Genomic DNA, 21687 nt, shown 5'->3' with positions numbered 1-21687 from the left:
TTAAGTGTGTATCAAACTGGTAGCCCTTCGCATTAATCAGTACCCAAGAAGTAGATTGTGGTTTCAAAAATGTTGGTGACCCCTGACCTATGCTATGCGCAGAGGCAATTTTTTTATTTTTTCTTTATTTATTTAAATAAACCTTTATTTATAAACTGCAACATGTACAAACAGCTGAGAAACAATAATCAAAATAAGTATGGTGCCAGTATGCTGTTTAAAAAATAAAAAAATTAAAAAAATTAAAAAAAATAAAATACTGGAAAGGATAGAAATGTAGTTTGTCTCTTTTATCCGATTATTAATCGAAGTAATAATCGACAGATTAATCGATTATCAAATTAATCGTTAGTTGCAGCCCTATTCCAGACTAAAAGCACAATAATAATCTTCTAGTTGATTATGTTCCTAATTAGAACTATTATAGAACATGATAAAACAGACCTGGGCAAATTAAGGCCCGGGGGCCACATGGGGCCCGTTAAGCTTTTCAAACTGGCCTGCTGGACATTCCCAAATAATTTTTTTGATGTTTAAGATGTAAAGTGTAGCTGTCATTATGATGTGCACTCATCTTTTATAATCACCCTAACTAAGTCTTCAACTATACTAAGTAGAGATGTCCGATAATGGCTTTTTGCTGATATCCGATATGCCGATATTGTCCAACTCTTTAATTACCGATACCGATATCAACCGATACCGATATCAACCAATATATACAGTTGTGGAATTAACACATTATTATGCCTAATTTGGACAACCAGGTATGGTGAACATAAGGTACTTTTTTTTAAAATGAATAAAATAAAATAAAATAAATAAATGAAAAACATTTTCTTGAATAAAAAAGAAAGTAAAACAATATAAAAACAGTTACATAGAAACTAGTAATTAATGAAAATTAGTAAAATCAACTGTTAAAGGTTAGTATTATTAGTGGACCAGCAGCACGCACAATCATGTGTGCTTACGGACTGTATCCCTTGCAGACTGTATTGATATATATTGATATATAATGTAGGAAGCAGAATATTAATAACAGAAAGAAACAACCCTTTTGTGTGAATGAGTGTAAATGGGGGGAGGGAGGTTTTTTGGGTTGGTGCACTAAATGTAAGTGTATCTTGTGTTTTTTATGTGGATTTAATTTTAAAAACAAAACAAAAAAAACAAACAAACAAAAAAAAAACACGATACTGATAATAAAAAAAAACGATACAGATAATTTCCGATATTACATTTTAACGCATTTATCAGCCGATAATATCGGCAGACCGATATTATCGGACATCTCTAATACTAAGTCTTTACATGCTTGGAATCTGCATGATATACTAGTTACTATGGTCATCTAATTAGTTACTATGCTCATCTAATTAGTTACTATGGTCATCTAATTAGTTACTATGCTCATCTAATTAGTTACTATGGTCATCTAATTAGTTACTATGGTCATCTAAGTAACAGCAGCTCAGCCGAGGTACTGTGAGTGGGGAGCGTTTCCACAGAGCGGCCAGCCTGAAATGCGGGTGTCAGGGACAAACGCGGAAGGAGATTTTTACAACAAAGTTCTAAAGTTTAGTGATATATGACATATATCAGATAGTAGGTAGGGTTTTTCTTACCCTTCGCGTTCATATTTCGCTGTGTTTGTTGCATTTTTGTCGCGTTTCGCTTGATTGTAAAATATGTGGATGGAGAGGGGGTGTGACGTTCATATGTTGTCAATATTCAGTGTTTTATCCTTCATAGTTAATATTGTAAATCCCCAGTTCTTTATTTACATTCAGTAAAAAAAATATACAATTCCATTCCGTTTGAGGCGGTCTGTCATAACGTTTTTAGCATTCAATGGGTGAGGGCGGACCTACGTCACTTCCGCCTACCAATCCCCTAGCAACCGGGAATTAGTTGAAAACAAACCAGCTTACAGCGAACACAGCATTGACAGAAAAAGCATTTAACGAGCGTTGTGGCTTGGAAGTCGGCGTTAAATCCTTCATTTACGCATTTTTACTTATTTGCATATCGTGTGAAAAAACGAAAATGTATTATTTGCGTCAGACTCGTCTCAGTGAACTTTAAAGCTTCTCAGGCTTAGCTTAGCTTGCTAGTTAGCTTAGCCTGTGCGCTACCAAGAAAGAGACGCTGAAGTTATCAACAACAAGATCAAGTGTTAGTGTATAAAATATTGAGAGATTTGAGGGCTACATGTATTGTTTAAGTACAACTGTTCTTCGCCAGGTGTTCTTTGGCCGCCCTGGCTTACGTTTTCCCGGTGGTGTCCATCTTAACGCTGCCTTTGGTATCCTCTCGTTGTCCGGTTTTCGAAAATAGCTAGCTAGGCTATAGACTATATAGTATATACCGCATGTTATTTTTGTACAACAACTTCAGCTGTCGAATGTTATAAGGTACAAATTCAACAAGTACAACATTAGCACGGACGGTATAGCCAAGTTGTGGTTAAGAAGGTGGATTTTTGTTCCTTATATTTACCAGGAACGAAGTGATCCGAACACACGACCCGGGACTTTGGGGGACTCCAGTGAGAACCGTCCCCCTTTTCCCGGTGTAAAGCTGCGAGCCATTTGTCTCGTCTCTGTGGGCTTTTATCACGCTTTGGCAGAACAAAATACAACCTTTGTTTTCCCTGTTTCCAGTTGTGGTTAGCACAACCAAAAACAACACAGTTTTTCGGCATTTTGGAGGCAGAATGACGGGTTTAACCAGCGTAGGTCGACAGGTTAAAGAGTAATGGCAACGGTTTGTTTTCAACGCCAGTCTCGTTACTATGGCTCGAAGAACCCGTATGTAGCTCAGTTGCCCGGATGTCGGCCCTCACCCATCAGACATTATTGTGAGGTTTTGTATTAGTGTTCCTAAAAATAGATACACTGGCCCCCAGACACATTTTGTCTCTAAATGTGGCCCCTGGAGTAGAAATAATCGGCCAGGTCTGTGGCAAAAGGTGACGTAGCTGTACTCACCTGTGACTGGTGGAAGGCGCCTTCTGAGATCTTGTACTTGTTGATGAAGAGTTTAACGTAGTAGAAGGTGAATATGTTGTTGATCATGCAGGAGCCCAAAGTGGTCATGGCGTAGGCCACAGCCGCGGGGTTGATTCCCACGCTGGTCAGGTGCCGCGAGAGTTTGCTGCCGCCGCCACGCGCACCTGAGGACCCTTTCATCTCCACGGTCATGGCGGAAGTGCAGGTAAAGTAGAACTCTCCAAACTGTTGAAAGTGCCTAACACGCCCAAGCTTTCCTTAGCATTTTAACCTGTAAGTAGTTAACAACTTTTTGTCGCCTGTGTCGCCGACTTTGAGCTGAGACAATGTTGCCGCAACACTGTTGCGAGTCCTGGAAAACAACATGGGCATTTCTGACTTGAAGGAGGCGGAGCTTAAATGTCAGCAACATTTGATTGGTCTAAACGCTTCCCTCTTCCGGCTCGGCGTTGGTCCAGAAGCGGAAACTCAACCCCGGAAATGATGACAAACGTAACCTTTTTTTATTTTTATTTTTTATTTTTTATTTTATACATTTTTATTTATAAATTGCAACATTTACAAACAATCGAGAAATAATGATAATCAAAATAAGTACAAAACAGTGCCAGGGGGTTGTAAAGTCAATAAAGTAACTCAAATAGAATGCAAACAAAGTGCAAAGTGCAAAGCCATAGACTCACACAAGTTCAGTAAATAATTTAAATTTGGAACACAACATCATAGTTTTCACAGCTTTTTGCTGGTTAGAAGTAGAGAGTGTTTTAACATAAGAGTTCTAATTATTTTTTAAAGGCACAAAAAACAGGTGGGCTATTGAGAAACTTAACACACTTGTCATTTTTTATTTTATTTTATTAAATTTTTTATTTCATTTTTTATTGTTTTATTCATATACCTTTATTTATAAAGTTCAACATTTACAAATACAACCATATTTTAATATTCCAGGAATGTAGGCTCATACAACTTCTTTGTTTGTCTTGTCTTTACTGCACAATATGCGATACAACCACACAACAAACCCCAACGTACTCTCTTCCCAGCAATATTTTATTTTATTTTTTATTTTTATTTTTATAAACCTTTATTTATAAATTACAACATTTACAAACAATTGAGATAATAATAATCAAAGTAAGTACAGAAACAGTACAAAAACAGTACAAAACAGCGCCAGGGGGTTGTAAACGCAAAGAGAATACTATATATATATATATATATATATATATATATATATATATATATATATATATATATATATATATATATAGTATTCTATTTTAGTTACTTTGCGTTTACAACCCCCTGGCGCTGTTTTGTACTGTTTTGTACTTACTTTGATTATTATTATCTCAATTGTTTGTAAATGTTGTAATTTATAAATAAAGGTTTATAAAAAAATAAAAATAAAATATATATATATATATATATATATATATATATATATATATATATATATATATATATATATATATATATATATATATATATAGTATTCTATTTTAGTTACTTTGCGTTTACAACCCCCTGGCGCTGTTTTGTACTGTTTTTGTACTTACTTTGATTATTATTATCTCAATTGTTTGTAAATGTTGTAATTTATAAATAAAGGTTTATAAAAAAATAAAAATAAAATATATATATATATATATAGTATTCTATTTTAGTTACTTTGCGTTTACAACCCCCTGGCGCTGTTTTGTACTGTTTTTGTACTTACTTTGATTATTATTATCTCAATTGTTTGTAAATTTTGTAATTTATAAATAAAGGTTTATAAAAAAATAAAAATAAAATATATATATATATATATATATATATATATATATATATATATATATATATATATATATATATATATATATATATATATATATATATATATATATATATATATATATATATAAAACAAAGCGCAAAGCCATAGGCTCACACAAGTTCAGTAAATAATTTAAATTTGGAACACAGCATCATAGTTTTCACAGCTTTTTGCTTGTTAGAGGTAGAGAGTGTTTTAACGTAGAGTTCTAATTATTTTTTAAAGGCCCAAAAAACAGGTGGGCTATTGAGAAACTTAATAAATAAATAATACATAAATAATATACCATAGTAAGTAAACAAATATCAAATACATAAATAATCTTTATCTCAAATTTAAAAAAAAGTGTTCAAGATGTTCATCATAATTATTGTTCTGTGTACTTAGTGAACACTTTTGAACAGTGTCTTAAACTGCATTACATTGCGTACGCATGTTCGAAATAAACTGAAACTGAAACTGAACTGAACTGAACTGAACATGCTTCGGCACAAGACTCCACCTGCTGGTCAAATGTATAATTACAAACAGCTGTATCTTGATTTATTGTCATTGAAATGACATTAAATCACAAATGTTTGGTCAATTAAGTATAATAACAGATGTGTTATGTCATGTATGTATATATATTGTGTGTTTGTATTTTACCAACATGGTAGAATCATATATAAAAGGTTGTATAATGTTGTTCTGTCACCTTGAGGAAATGGCGTAAAGAGGAAGATGACAGTGAAATGTGACTTGGACAATGATGTACAGAACAGAGGAGATATAGTTCATTGTTATTTTCTTTTTTTTTAAACTCTCCATCATCCAGCTATTTGTATCTGGTAGCTGGTTAAAAATTATTAATACAGAATGCAGTACTTTAATAAATGTTTGAGATCATAAAAATCACACAAGACACGGCCAAAAATGTCACATTTCAAAGACGGTGACTCGGTGTTTACGTACGAATAAAGCGCGGGAGTCGTGTTTGTATTCACCGCACCAAGATGGCCGACACCATTGGAAACCGGATTTAGCTCGAAATTATATATATATATTTATATATATATTAGATTAAGATTAAAGATTAAAGTACCAATGATTGTCACACACACACTAGATGTGGTGAAATTTGTCCTCTGCATTTGTCCCATCCCCTTGGGGAGCAGTGGGCAGCAGCGGCGCCGCGCCCGGGAATCATTTTGGTGATTTAACCCCCAACTCCAACCCTTTGTTGCTGAGTGCCAAGCAGGGAGGTTATGGGTCCCATTTTTATAGTCTTTGGTATGACTCGGCTGGGATTTGAACTCCAACCTACTATATATATGTGTATATATATATATATATATATATATATATATATATATATATATATATATATATATATATATATATATATATATATATATATATATATATATATATATATATATATTATATATATATATATATATATATATATATATATATATATATATATATATATATATATATATATGTGTGTATATATATATATATATATATATATATTATATATATATATATATATATATATATATATATATATATATATAAATACATATATTGTGATGTTATGAGCTAGGAATATAAGAACTACATTACCCAGCATGCAACAGGAGGGACGAGCATGCGCGGTAGCCCCGGGAAGTGGCCGGCAGCTAGAATGTGGTGATAAGCACGCTGTGTGAGTAAATGTAGAGATATATATATTTTTATATACACACATATATATAATGTACACATATATGACGCTTACTACACTACGATAAATTTGACAGGGTAACGCTATCCCAAATCCAACAGTTGTCGCTCACCTACCGGAAATGACGATCGCAGTATTTTCTGCTTCCGCCTACCTCATTTGTAAATGTAGACCAAAACCTCCCCTTCTGCGACGTCAAGATGGTGAATATTAATGTTTTAAAACATGTTTTAAATATATTTTTTAATGATTTATAGTGGTTTGGGTCTCTCGCCGCACACTCTCCATTTGAGGCGTTTTGAGTGCAACATCCGGGTACTGGCAGCACACAGCGTCCCCCCCCCCCCCCCCCTAGAGCACTTCTTGGTAAGCGCACTTACGCACTCAATATTCACTCAAAAGTGTTATGGAAATGAGCGAGTTGAGATACAACTATTGAACACTTTTTTAAAAAAATACACAATTCTGTACAAGTTTGTAAGCGTAATTGATTCGGGATAACCACTGTGGTTTTTATTTGATGGGAGTTATTTTCGATTGGTCGCCACCTAGCGGATGTTGTTGTGCACTAGACACGTGCCACGTGGCTGTAGTCAACACGCCCGGCTTAGGGAGTGAGCTGAGTTTAGTGAGCTGAGTTTAGTGAGCTGAGTTTTTAGTGCTCAGTCTGGCGGAGAGCAGCTGACAACTACGCGCTGCGCCTGAGAGACTTTCTGTCAGGTGCAAAAATGCTAACGGACAGGATTTATGAGGACAATGGCGCGCAGTGGTGCAGCAGACATGAACTGGAACATGGTGAGATGCACCCGTAAACTCATATTTTAGTATTGCAACTATCCTCTGTGCTAGTTTTTGAATGAATTGTTGATGCTGCATTTTAGGGCAGTTCAAGTACATGTCTGACACTTTAGTGGTATCTAATAAACATATAACGTTTGCTTGATAAAGCATTTTCTTTGTCATTGTTATATTTTTAATAAGCTTGTTTTGTTTTTATTCATTATTGCACCACATGGTTTTTTTTTTACATATCCAATTAACTTAAAGAAATACAAAAAATATTGATATATATTCATTCACAAACTAAATTTGATGCAATTAGTGTTTAGTCTATTATTTGTATTGTATTTGAGTATTAGTGGGTGTAATGATGTATTCTGTAGTGATATATTATAATGCAGTGTTTTCCAACCTTTTTTGAGCCAAGGCACATGTTTTTCATTGAAAAAATGCGGAGGCACACCACCAGCAGAAATCATTAAAAAATGAAACTCAGCAGTCGATATTGAGAATAAAAAGTCGTTGTCACAATTGTTGGATATGACTTTAAAGCATAACCAAGCATGCATCAATATAGCTCTTCTCTCAAAGTAGGTGTACTGTCACCACCTGTCACATCACACCCTGACTTATTTGGACTTTTTTGCTGTTTTCCTGTGTGTAGTGTTTTACTTCTTGTCTTGCGCTCCTATTTTGGTGGCTTTTTCTCTTTATTTGGTATTTTCCTGTATCATTTTCATGTCTTCCTTGACCGCTATTCCCCACACTTGCTTTGTTTTAGCAATCAAGAATATTTCAGTTGTTTTTATCCTTCTTTGTGGGGACATTGTCGATTGTCATGTAATTACAGGCTCCACAGTAAGTCTTTGCTGTTGTCCAGCATTCTGTTTTGTTTACTTTGTAGCCAGTTCAGTTTTAGTTTAGTTCTGCATAGCCTTCCCTAAGCTTCAATGCCTTTTCTTAGGGACACTCACCTTTTGTTTATTTTTGGTTGAAACATTAGGCACCTTTTTACCTGCACACTGCCTCCCGCTGTTTCCGACATCTACAAAGCAATTAGCTACCTGCTGCCACCTACTGATATGGAAGAGTATAACGTGGTAAGTCTGCCGATCTCCAGACAGCAGACACTCAACAACAATACATTATTAGCGGATTATAATTACTGCTTTGTAAAAAATATTTTTAACCCAAATAGGTGAAATTAGATAATTTCCCACGGCACACCAGACGGTATCTCACGGCACACTAGTGTGCCGCGGCACAGTGGTTGAAAAACACTGTTATAATGTATACTAAATGAATTTTGTTAAATAAAGTCACATCTATTCTTTTGTTGATCAAAATAAATCAGAGTATTATATCCGAGGGACAGGGCAGGACATTTCAAGATGTTGCTTCCTCCTGCTTTGCCTTCTTCCATTTACCTTGTCAAAGTTGTATTAATAGAGCATTTTACTTGTGATCGAAATAAAGTCAAACAAATCCATCCGTTCATTTTCAAAATAATCTTACTCATATGAAATGTAACTTACTTCACAGAGTATTATTTATTTATTTGTATTGTGATTACTTATGGAGTATGTTGTGAATACATTGAGAACAGGAAGTGAACAAAAGTGTTCGCAACTGTTATGTAACAGAAAAGGGGTAGGATGAAATAAGCTCTGCTTCTTCCTACTCCTTTTCCAACATGTTGACTAGAGAAACTGGAAGTTGTGATGTATCATGTTGTATGCATTCATGTTCCAAAATAAACTCAAACTCACTCACTCAAGTAAGCGAAACATAATAGAATTGGATGGTAAAAGCAAATAGTAATCAGGAGACGGGGGGCATGGCTCAGTTGGTAGAGTGGTTGTGCACACCACCAGCAGAAATCATTAAAAAACAAAACTCAGTTGACAGTAAAAAGTCGTCGTCACAATTGTTGGGTATGACTTTAAAGCATAACCAAGCACGCATCACTATAGCTCTTGTCTCAAAGTAGGTGTACTGTCACCACCTGTCACATCACGCCCTGACTTATTTGGACTTTTTTGCCGTTTTCCTGCGTGTAGTGTTTTAGTTCTTGTCTAGTGCTCCTATTTTGGTGGCTTTTTCTCTTTTTTTGGTATTTTCCTGTAGCAGTTTCATGTCTTCCTTTGAGCGATATTTCCCGCACCTACTTTGTTTTAGCAGTCCAGAATGTTCCAGTTGTTTTTATCCTTCTTTGTGGGGACATTGTCGATTGTCATGTCATGTTCGGATGTACATTGTGGACGCCGTCTTTGCTCCACAGTAAGTCTTTGCTGTCGTCCAGCATTCTGTTTTTGTTGACTTTGTAGCCAGTTCAGTTTTAGTTTGGTTCTGCATAGCCTTCCCTAAGCTTCAATGCCTTTTCTTAGGGGCACTTACCTTTTGTTTATTTTTGGTTTAAGCATTAGACACCTTTTTACCTGCACTCTGCCTCCCGATGTCATCTGCATATTGGGATAACAACAAACCATGTTCCGACATCTACAAAGCAATTAGCTACCTGCTGCCACCTACTGATATGGAAGAGTATTACTTGGTTACTCTCCCGAGCTCTAGACAGCACCGACACTCAACAACAACACATCATTTGCAGACTATAGTTACTGCTTTGCAAAAAATATTTTTAACCCAAATGGGTGAAATTAGAAAATCTCCCACGGCACACCAGACTGTGTATCACGGCACACTAGTGTGCCGCGGCACAGTGGTTGGAAAAACACTGCTGTAGAGGACACTGGTTCCCTGGAATGTACAAAACAAAGCCAATCATGAAGGGAGAAGTCCAAAGCCCCAGTTTTAAGCTTTCTGTAAATGTGGCCCCCAGAACAATTTAGTTGAATATCCATGATATACACCATGTTTTGCACATTCACTACTTGTATGTAGGTGGCCTGGATGAGGGGAGTACTATTTGTATCAAAAGCATAATAGGACATGACTACGGGTTTGTGCCTGAGGTTCTTTGTACAAAACCAAGGAAGTGTCCTCTGATTCAGCAGGATGTGTGTCTTCTACGTCCAGTTGTTGTCTGCTCCTCAAAGTGTGCCCTTCCTGTGTTTGTACAGATCTCCATTTGGCCGCCAAGCTCGGGAAAACCCTCTTGGCCCGCAACCGCGAGCTGGAGCAGGGTCTCCAGCAGATGTACTCCACCAACCAGGAGCAGCTGCAGGAGATGGAGGTGACATGACACACGTATCTGGGCAGTTGTTGTTCTGCTCAGCAAGCCAACATGTGATGTTATGAATAAGAGCATTCACGAGACTGGAGGAAAGAGTTCTTCCACTGTACCGAGGTGTACATTTTCTTAAGAGGATAAAGAGTAAACACTAATCCAGCAGTCTGAGCCACCGAGCTCTGGGCACCAAATATGTTTTAGTTCATTGTATGCTGGAACACGACATATTCCTTTCTTTAACTTTAGGAGCCTAAATAAGTCTTCAACATTTGAAATAACAGGCGAGAAAAAAACAACTTAGAGTACAGTTTGGACACACCTTCTCATTCACAACACAACTGATGGGCCCAACCCCTTTGGTAAAGCAAGAAATTCCACTAATCAACCCTTCAATATAGAGGCAGCTTGTTTTTCCACTCAACTGGCACTTTAAATTAGAGATGAAAAAGTCCCGATTTGGAGTTGTTTATTGATCATCTCCCAATGAAATTCAGTAAAACTACGCACACAAAGGAAAGTACATTAGAATAAACATCAAGTGCCAATACATGTTTAATAATAATAATAATAATAATAATAATAATAAACATCAAGTGCCAATACATGTTTAATAATAATAATAATAATAAACATCAAGTGCCAATACATGTTAAGTAAACAATACAGTTTGGTATAAACAACAAGAAAACAATACAGGATAATGTGCTAATGCTAACATAAAGTGGACAAGCAAATGGAAATTAGCATTGTGATCGTTTTTAACTTGTACAAATTATTAAGAAAGGAGATTTTGATTGATGAAATAAATATTGATCTAAAACAGCAAGTGCATTTATACTCTCAGGCATATAGTCACCAAACTTTGGGAAGAAATTGTATTGTTGTGTTTTATCTGCTTGTATTGTATATTATGTGTCCATGAAAGGGCATTTTATGACTTTTCTTCATTTGATTACATGCTATAGCATCATTTTATTGTCATAATTGTTGTATATCTTTAATTTAGGTAGCCAGGGACTGCAGATGGAAATGAGCTATTTAGATATAATCTGGTACAGAACATATCTGTCTTTGATCTCAATGTTTCTGTGCATTGTGCCTTCAAATAAAGACTAAATTAAACTAAATATTGACTGCTATCTTGATACTACTGTACTAAACAAACTCGGATTTTAAAACGCATAACATAAGTGTGTCTTACCGCTGGTGTACCAATTGTTTGGGCTGGTGTTGCACCAGTACCTGGCCAAGCAGGTGGAGATGTTGCGGCAGATGAACGACCAGCACGCCAAAGTTTATGAGACCTTAGACCTGTCCACCAGGGATTTGGAGCGGGGGAACCAGAGACTGGTGCAGGACAGCCGGCTGGCCCACAACAAGATCCACAGGTCAGTGACGCGATCCAAAATGCTAACTTTGAACCAAACAGGACATTATTCTGTCTTTCTGACTTCTTTGCAGTTTAACCGAGTCAACAGACGTGCTGCAAACCCACATGGAGGACCTGCAAAACCAGGTGGAGGCGCTCTTGTCCGCCCAGGTGGAGCGAAACAAACATGAGACCAACACAGAACAACGACGCAGCTTGGGAGCTCAGAGCGTTTCTTGTCTGAAGGAACTCTACCACTTGCACCAGGACAGGTAGCATAGTTATATCTACCACTTGCACCATGACAGGTAGCATAGTTATATCTACCACTTGCACCATGACAGGTAGCATAGTTATATCTACCACTTGCACCATGACAGGTAGCATAGTTATATCTACCACTTGCACCATGACAGGTAGCATAGTTATATCTACCACTTGCACCATGACAGGTAGCATAGTTATATCTACCACTTGCACCATGACAGGTAGCATAGTTATATCTACCACTTGCACCAGGACAGGTAGCATAGTTATATCTACCACTTGCACCAGGACAGGTAGCATAGTTATATCTACCACTTGCACCATGACAGGTAGCATAGTTATATCTACCACTTGCACCATGACAGGTAGCATAGTTATATCTACCACTTGCACCATGACAGGTAGCATAGTTATATCTACCACTTGCACCATGACAGGTAGCATAGTTATATCTACCACTTGCACCATGACAGGTAGCATAGTTATATCTACCACTTGCACCATGACAGGTAGCATAGTTATATCTACCACTTGCACCATGACAGGTAGCATAGTTATATCTACCACTTGCACCATGACAGGTAGCATAGTTATATCTACCACTTGCACCATGACAGGTAGCATAGTTATATCTACCACTTGCACCATGACAGGTAGCATAGTTATATCTACCACTTGCACCATGACAAGTAGCATAGTTATATCTACCACTTGCACCATGACAGGTAGCATAGTTATATCTACCACTTGCACCATGACAGGTAGCATAGTTATATCTACCACTTGCACCAGGACAGGTAGCATAGTTATATCTACCACTTGCACCATGACAGGTAGCATAGTTATATCTACCACTTGCACCAGGACAGGTAGCATAGTTATACAGTTATATGGTCTGGGGTGGTAGCATCATGGTCTGGGGTGGTAGCATCATGTCTGGGGTGGTGGCATCAGGGTCTGGGGTGGTAACATCATGTCTGGGGTGGTAGCATCATGTCTGGGGTGGTGGCATCAGGGTCTGGGGTGGTAGCATCATGGTCTGGGGTGGTAGAATCATGGTCTGGGGTGGTAGCATCATGTCTGGGGTGGTGGCATCAGGGTCTGGGGTGGTAACATCATGTCTGGGGTGGTAGCATCATGTCTGGGGTGGTGGCATCAGGGTCTGGGGTGGTAACATCATGTCTGGGGTGGTAGCATCATGTCTGGGGTGGTGGCATCATGTCTGGGGTGGTAGCATCATATCTGGGGTGGTAGCATCATGTCTGGGGTGGTGGCATCAGGGTCTGGGGTGGTAACATCATGTCTGGGGTGGTGGCATCAGGGTCTGGGGTGGTAACATCATGTCTGGGGTGGTAGCATCATGGTCTGGGGTGGTAGCATCATGTCTGGGGTGGTAGCATCATGTCTGGGGTGGTAGCATCATGTCTGGGGTGGTAGCATCATGGTCTGGGGTGGTAGCATCATGTCTGGGGTGGTAGCATCATGGTCTGGGGTGGTAGCATCATATCTGGGGTGGTAGCATCATGGTCTGGGGTTGCGTGAGTGTATAATTCCAACATGTATCGTGACAATAATGTTCTGGTATTTTTGTCCCCGGGTCAGGTGTGTATCTCGCAACACGAGACAAATAAAGGTATTCGGGTCACCTGATGGCGCCACAGAAGAGGAGCACGCCGCTCTTCTCCGCTTGCTCCAGACTCTCAAGGCTCAGTTAGCCGCTGAGAAGGGTATGAGGGAGGCGGTGGAGCGCGAGAAGGAGCTGACCACCAAAGAGAAGCGAGGCCTGGAGCAGCAGCTGCTGCAGCTGGAGGATTGTCCTGCCCGGCACACCACGCTGCACACCCAAGTGGAGCAGATGAGGCTCCTGTGGCGCGCCGACTGTGCCGCCAGGTGAGCACCACGCACACGGCGAGTCACTATATGCACCCCTCTGATTCTACCCGCACCAGGACGCCCCCCCGGGAGCTGCCGCCGCCTGACGCCGTCATCTTCACCCCGGAGGAAAAACCCGAAGACGGTCAGGTGGAAACGGAGGAGGCGGGACGCGACAGCGAGGTCACGGCGAGGGAGGTGAACATGGACGACCACAACAGGATGTGTGTGAGGCGAGCGGAGGTGGTGAAGCGGAGGGGCATCTCTCTCCTCAATGAGGTGGACGCACAGTATAACGCACTGCAGGTCAGTAGGAGGGACAACGTGCTGTGCCAGCAACTTGAGGGTTCCTGGTTTGATCCCCGCTTCCGCCATCCTAGTCACTGCTGTTGTGTCCTTGGGCAAGATACTTGACCCACCTACCCCCAGTTCCACCCACACTGCTTTACCACCCACACACACCTGCCCCCAGTGCCACCCACACTGCTTTACCACCCACACACCCACCTACCCCCAGTTCCACACACACTGCTTTAACACCCACACACGTGCCCCCAGTGCCACCCACACTGCTTTACCACCCACCCACCCACAGTGCCACCCACACTGCTTTACCACCCACCCACCCACCGACCCCCAGTGCCACCCACACTGCTTTACCACCCACCCACCTTTCCCCAGTGCCACCCACACTGCTTTACCACCCACCCACCTTCCCCCAGTTCCACCCACACTGCTTTACCACCCACACACCTTCCCCCAGTGCCACCCACACTGCTTTACCACCCACACACACCTTCCCCCAGTGCCACCCACACTGCTTTACCACCCACACACCTTCCCCCAGTGCCACCCACACTGCTTTACCACCCACCCACCTTCCCCCAGTGCCACCCACACTGCTTTACCACCCACCCACCTTCCCCCAGTGCCACCCACACTGCTTTACCACCCACCCACCTCCCCCCAGTGCCACCCACACTGCTTTACCACCCACACACCTTCCCCCAGTGCCACCCACACTGCTTTACCACCCACCTTCCCCCAGTGCCACCCACACTGCTTTACCACCCACCCACCTTCCTCCAGTGCCACCCACACTGCTTTACCACCCACCCACCCACCTTCCCCCAGTGCCACCCACACTGCTTTACCACCCACCCACCTTCCCCCAGTGCCACCCACACTGCTTTACCACCCACACACACCTTCCCCCAGTGCCACCCACACTGCTTTACCACCCACACACCTGCCCCCAGTGCCACCCACACTGCTTTACCACCCACCCACCCACCTTCCCCCAGTGCCACCCACACTGCTTTACCACCCACACACACCTTCCCCCAGTGCCACCCACACTGCTTTACCACCCACACACACCTTCCCCCAGTGCCACCCACACTGCTTTACCACCCACACACGCGTTCCCCCAGTGCCACCCACACTGCTAGATCCTGGCTCTCACCGTGTAAAGGACTTTGAGTCACTAGGTCAGACCTGGGCCACATGCGGCCCGTTAAGATTTTCCATCCGGCCTGCTGGACGTTCTACATCATATTTGTTGACCTTTAACACCAAAAGTGTGGTCACCATTATGATGTGCAGTAGAGATGTCCGATAATGGCTTTTTTGCCGATATCCGATATTGTCCAACTCTTAATTACCGATTACGATATCAACTGACACGGATACATACAGTGGTGGAATGAACACATTATGATGCCTCATTTTGTTGTGATGCCCCGCTGGATGCATTCAACAATGTAACAAGGTTTTACTAAATAAATCAACTCAAGTTATGTAAAAAAGTGCCAACATGGCACTGCCATATTTATTATTGAAGTCACAAAGTGCATTATTTTTATTAACATGCCTCAAAACAGCAGCTTGGAATTTGGGACATGCTCTCCCTGAGAGAGCATGAGGAGGTTGAGGTGGGCGGCGTTGAGTTGGGGGTAAGTGGTAGCGGTGGGTGTATATTGTAGCGTCCCGGAAGAGTTAGTGCTGCAAGGGGTTCTGGGTATTTGTTGTGTTACGGTGCGGATGTTCTCCCGAAATGTGTTTGTCATTCTTGTTTGGTGTGGGTTCACATATTTGTAACAGTGTTAAAGTTGTTTATACGGTCACCCTCAGTGTGACCTGTACGGCTGTTGACCAAGTATGCCTTGCATTCACTTGTGCGTGTGTAAAGTCGTAGATATTACGTGACTGGGCCGGCACACGAAGGCAGTGCCTTTAAAGGCCTACTGAAAGCCACTACTACCGACCACGCAGTCTGATAGTTTATATATCAATGATGAAATCTTAACATTGCAACACATGCCAATATGGCCGGGTTAACTTATAAAGTGACATTTTAAACTTCCCGCCACACTTCCGCTTGAAAACGTCGCGGTATGACGACGTATGTGCGTGACGTCACGAGGGCAAGGGAAGTATTTGGACCCAATTCAAATACCTCTGTTTTCTTCGACAAAATTCCACAGTATTCTGGACATCTGTGTTGGTGAATCTTTTTGCAATTTGTTTAATGGACAATGGAGACTGCAAAGAAGAACGTTGTAGGTGCGATCGGTGGAGCGGCGGACTACAGCAACACCAACACCAGGAGGTTGTGTTGTGTTTTGAGCAGGATAGCAGACGCACTACAGTGAGTAAGCCCGCCGCCGCAGCTAAGTTAGCTTCTGTTTTTTTAGCTTCGCAAAGCTGAATATTATTAATCGTGTTTTTACATGTTCATGGTTTAATAGTATTTTTGATCTTCTATCTATCCATCCAGTCAGGGTTTTTTTTTAATTTAGTTTCTATCTGCATTTGAGACTGCTATGCTATCACGTTGGCTACGTTAGCTTCTATTTTTTTAGCTTCGCAAAGCTGAATATTATTAATCGTGTATTTACATGTTCATGGTTTAATAGTATTTTTGATCTTCTGTCTATCCATCCAGTCAGGGTTTTTTTTAATTTAGTTTCTATCTGCATTTGAGACTGCTGCTATCACGTTGGCTACGTAGCTAGGTTAGCTTCTGTTTTTTTAGCTTCGCCAAGCTGAATATTATTAATCGTGTATTTACATGTTCATGGTTTAATAGTATTATTGATCTTCTGTCTATCCATCCAGTCAGGTTTTTTTTTATTTAGTTTCTATCTGCTTTTGAGACTGATGCTATCACGTTGGCTACGTAGCTAGGTTAGCTTCTATTTTTTTAGCTTCGAAAAGCTGAATATTATTAATCGTGTATTTACATGTTCATGGTTTAATAGTATTTTTGATCTTCTGTCTATCCATCCAGTCAGGGTTTTTTTAAATTTAGTTTCTATCTGCTTTTGAGACTGATGCTATCACGTTGGCTACGTAGCTAGGTTAGCTTCTGTTTTTTTTAGCTTCGCCAAGCTGAATATTATTAACCGTGTATTTACATGTTCATGGTTTAATAGTATTTTTGATCTTATGTCTATCCATCCAGTCAGGGTTTTTTTTTAATTTAGTTTCTATCTGCATTTGAGACTGCTATGCTATCACGTTGGCTACGTTAGCTTCTATTTTTTTTAGCTTCGCAAAGCTGAATATTATTAATCGTGTATTTACATGTTCATGGTTTAATAGTATTTTTGATCTTCTGTCTATCCTTCCAGTCAGGGTTTTTTTTAAATTCAGTTTCTATCTGCATTTGAGACTGCTATGCTATCACGTTGGCTACGTAGCTAGGTTAGCTTCTATTTTTTTAGCTTCGAAAAGCTGAATATTATTAATCGTGTATTTACATGTTCATGGTTTAATAGTATTTTTGATCTTCTGTCTATCCATCCAGTCAGGTTTTTTTTAATTTAGTTTCTATCTGCATTTGAGACTGATGCTATCACGTTGGCTACGTAGCTAGGTTAGCTTCTGTTTTTTTAGCTTCGCAAAGCTGAATATTATTAATCGTGTATTTACATGTTCAGTCACTGTGAATGTCCATTTCGCTCGACTCTCATTTTCAAGAGGATATAGTATCCCAGGTGGTTTAAAATACAAATCCGTGATCCACAATAGAAAAAGGAGAGAGTGTGGAATCCAATGAGCCAGCTTGTACCTAAGTTACGGTCAGAGTGAAAAAAGATACGTCCATCACTGCCTCTCAAGTCCTTCACTGTAACGTTCCTCATCTACGAATCTTTCATCCTCGCTCAAATTAATGGGGTAATCATCACTTTCTCGGTCCGAATCTCTCTCGCTCCATTGTAAACAACGGGGAATTGTGAGGAATACTAGCTCCTGTGACGTCACGCTACTTCCGCTACAGGCAAGGCTTTTTTTTATCAGCGAGCAAAAGTTGCGAACTTTATCGTCGATTTTCTCTACTAAATCCTTTCAGCAAAAATATGGCAATATCACGAAATGATCAAGTATGACACATAGAATGGATCTGCTATTCCCGTTTAAATAAAAAAATGTCATTTCAGTAGGCCTTTAAGGTTTATTGGCGCTCTGTACTTCTCCCTACGTCCGTGTACACAGCGGCCTTTTAAAAAGTCATATGTTTTACTTTTTGAAACCGATACCGATAATTTCCGATATTACATTTTAAAGCATTTATCGGCCGATAATATCTGACATCTCTAATGTGCAGTGATGTTTTTAAATGAGCGCAAGTCTGGAACTATAGAAAGTATTTCCATGGTCGAAATCTGCACTTTTGAGTGTCCTAGGAGTTATTAGTGTCATGTAGGTCACAGCAGCTCAGACCAGGAACAAAGTAGAGTGGGCGGGGCTTATTTACAGAGCAGCCAACCCTAAACGCTTTTCTCTAGTGACTCAAAGCGCTTTTACATAGTGACACCCAATATCTAAGTTATATTTTTAAAGCAGTGTGGGTGGCACTGGGAGCAGGTGGCTAAAGTGTCTTGCCCAAGGACACAACGGCAGTGACTAGGATGGCAGAAGCGGGGATCGAACCTGGAACCCAAAAGGTGCTGGCACGGCCACTCTACCAACCGAGCTATAGATGGACTGTCAGTCAATCTTTGTTGACTCTACTTAAAGTAGCAATGATAGTCACACACACACACACTATGTGTGGTGAAATGTGTCCTCTGCATTTGACCCATCCCCTTGTTCACCCCCTGGGAGGTGAGGGGAGCAGTGAGCAGCAGCGGTGGCCACGCCCGAGAATCATTTTTTTGGTGATTTAACCCCCAATTCCAAGCCTTGATGCTGAGTGCCATGCAGGGAGGTAATGGCTCCCAGTTTTATAGTCTTTGCTATGACTCAACCGGGGTTTGAACTCACAACCTACCTAACCACTAGGCCAATAAGCAGGTCACTTAAGCCCTCGAGCTTTACAGATGCCAAGTCTGCTGGGCGGGTGTTTATTTGAAGTATAAAAGGTGTGATGTGCATGTTGTTTAGGTGAAATATGACCAGCTCCTACAGAGGTGTCAGCAGGCAAGCGAGGGACTCACCCACAAGTCCGTCCAGACGTCCTGTAGACCCCCAGCCGGCGCCGGACCCCGTCGGCCCCCGGCGAGCTCGGCCGGAGGCTTCATGGCCGTGTCAGAGGAGCCGGAGTACAAAGTTCTCTTCAAGGAGATCTTCACCTGCATCCAGAAGACCAAAGACGACCTGCAGGACAACAGACTTTTAGTCAGAGACACTTCTGTTAGTATGTGATTGTATCAGTCCTCAGCCTGGAAGTGTGTACGTGTACGTGTACGTGTGTGTGTGTGTGTGTGTGTGTGTGTGTGTGTGTGTGTGTGTGTGTGTGTGTGTGTGTGTGTGTGTGTGTGTGTGTGTCTTTTAAGTAAATGCCACTTTGCTTTAGTCAGTCAACACTGATGCTTTTTGTTTGTATGTTGTATTGAAATGGTTAAAATATTACATGTAAGTGCAAATCTGCAAGTATTGAAATGGTTAAAATATTACATATAAGTGCAAATCTGCAAGTATTGAAATGGTTAAAATATTACATATAAGTGCAAATCTGCAAGTATTGAAATGGTTAAAATATTACATATAAGTGCAAATCTGCAAGTATTGAAATGGTTAAAATATTACATATAAGTGCAAATCTGCAAGTATTGAAATGGTTAAAATATTACATGTAAGTGCAAATCTGCAAGTATTGAAATGGTTAAAATATTACATATAAGTGCAAATCTGCAAGTATTGAAATGGTTAAAATATTACATGTAACTGCAAATCTGCAGGTATTGAAATGGTTAAAATATTACATGTAACTGCAAATCTGCAAGTATTGAAATGGTTAAAAATATTACATGTAAGTGCAAATCTGCAAGTATTGAAATGGTTAAAATATTACATATAAGTGCAAATCTGCAAGTATTGAAAAGGTTAAAATATTACATGTAAGTGCAAATCTGCAAGTATTGAAAAGGTTAAAATATTACATATAAGTGCAAATCTGCAAGTATTGAAATGGTTAAAATATTACATGTAAGTGCAAATCTGCAAGTATTGAAATGGTTAAAATATTACATGTAAGTGCAAATCTGCAAGTATTGAAATGGTTAAAATATGACATGTAAGTGCAAATCTGCAAGTATTACGTCCATGCATAAGCGTTCAAGCCTCTACTGTATGTAGGATTTATGCAAAAAAAAGAATGTTGAAATGTCATAATAGGATGAAAAACTTTACGGTTAGCATAGAGGGATATTTGTTTGTTGTGCCTCCCCTAACACACATGAGCACTTTTATGAACACATTAATGTGTGGCTTATTTTCCACCAGATGAAATGTTATTTATACCTTTCTTGTCATAAAGTAGAGATGTCTATTTTTGAAAACTCATGAAAACATTCATTATTTAGAAGTGAAAATGTGCACAAGAAAAGTGAAAAGCTGAAATCGCTTAAATGTCTGAAATCAATGTTGTTGTTTTTTTTTTTAACTAAAAATAACTTTAGATGTTTAGTATTATTGACGACCAGCACATTTGTGGAACAAAAAAAGGTGCCTGATAAAAAAAAAAAATGGAACAAAAAAATCCCATTAAACCTCGATTTCAGATATTTAATCTAGTTTGGATTCTCACTTTCTGTAGTGGAAATTTCATCATTTTTGTGTGAATGTAACGTCTAATTTAATGTAATTCCTACAATGATGTTTATTCTAGCCATCCACTTTCTACAGCTTGGGGGTGGAGCCTATCAGCTGATGGACGTTACTATTACAGAACAGCTTGGGGGTGGAGCCTATCAGCTGATGGACGTTACTATTACAGAACAGCTTGGGGGTGGAGCCTATCAGCTGATGGACGTTACTATTACAGAACAGCTTGGGGGTGGAGCCTATCAGCTGATGGACGTTACTAATACAGAAACCTGCAATAAAGAATATAAAAATTGAGCAAAATGTGGTTTTGCCGTCACGGCGCTTGTTTGCACTGAACTTCACAGAAGCAATAATTCACGTGTTCACAGTAATAATCACATTTCTTGCTGCGCTTCCTCACCTGTGGGATGAACTCGAACATACTGTATGTCGTCATCCTCTCAGTGACTTACCAACCTTCTTTCGGATGAAATGGACACAAATATTACACTAGAACAGGGGTCGGCAACCCAAAATGTTGAAAGAGCCATATTGGAGCAAAAATACAAAAACAAATTTGTCTGGGGCCGCAACAAATTAAAAGCCATATTACATACAGATAGT

At 39.9% G+C, this 21687-nt stretch overlaps 2 protein-coding genes across 8 annotated transcripts in view; one reads left to right on the top strand and one right to left on the bottom strand.

Annotated features, from left to right (window-relative positions):
• mfsd13al (major facilitator superfamily domain containing 13a-like) overlaps positions 1-3372 on the bottom strand; it is a 30569-nt gene extending 27197 nt beyond the window's left edge. For both annotated transcript variants that reach the window (XM_062036979.1, XM_062036978.1), the window contains exon 1: positions 2994-3372. In XM_062036979.1, the coding sequence (XP_061892963.1) occupies positions 2994-3206 (213 nt within the window). In that variant the 5' untranslated portion in view covers positions 3207-3372. The remainder of the gene's footprint in view (positions 1-2993) is intronic.
• cdr2a (cerebellar degeneration-related protein 2a) lies at positions 1922-21351 on the top strand. 6 transcript variants are annotated; one of them, XM_062036985.1, is made up of 8 exons: positions 6495-6529; positions 6805-6913; positions 10411-10523; positions 11760-11908; positions 11982-12161; positions 13759-14046; positions 14106-14334; positions 19420-21351. In XM_062036985.1, the coding sequence occupies exons 3-8, from the start codon at positions 10485-10487 to the stop codon at positions 19678-19680; spliced, it is 1146 nt and encodes a 381-aa protein (XP_061892969.1). In that variant the 5' UTR covers positions 6495-6529; positions 6805-6913; positions 10411-10484; the 3' UTR covers positions 19681-21351. The 6 variants fall into 6 exon arrangements, with proteins under 6 accessions (XP_061892968.1, XP_061892967.1, XP_061892969.1 ...); XM_062036984.1 differs by lacking the exons at positions 6495-6529; positions 6805-6913 and adding an exon at positions 1922-3219; XM_062036983.1 differs by lacking the exon at positions 6805-6913 and having other exon boundaries at positions 6464-6529.
• The last annotated feature ends 336 nt before the right edge of the window (positions 21352-21687 follow it).

Source organism: Entelurus aequoreus, linkage group LG25, assembly GCF_033978785.1.
Source record: "Entelurus aequoreus isolate RoL-2023_Sb linkage group LG25, RoL_Eaeq_v1.1, whole genome shotgun sequence".
NCBI lineage: Eukaryota > Metazoa > Chordata > Actinopteri > Syngnathiformes > Syngnathidae > Entelurus > Entelurus aequoreus.
Note: the sequence above shows the minus strand (reverse complement) of the source record. Positions and strands in the feature narration are given on the sequence as shown.

What these genes read in the sequence shown, in the direction of transcription:
- cdr2a (XM_062036980.1), top strand. Translation starts at nt 6,669, where the DNA reads ATGACGATCGCAGTATTTTCTGCTTCCGCCTACCTCATTTGTAAATGT. An exon ending in GCCCACAACAAGATCCACAG is followed by an intron (nt 11,909 to 11,981) that starts GTCAGTGACGCG and finishes ACTTCTTTGCAG; the next exon opens with TTTAACCGAGTCAACAGACG. An exon ending in TACCACTTGCACCAGGACAG is followed by an intron (nt 12,162 to 13,758) that starts GTAGCATAGTTA and finishes TCCCCGGGTCAG; the next exon opens with GTGTGTATCTCGCAACACGA.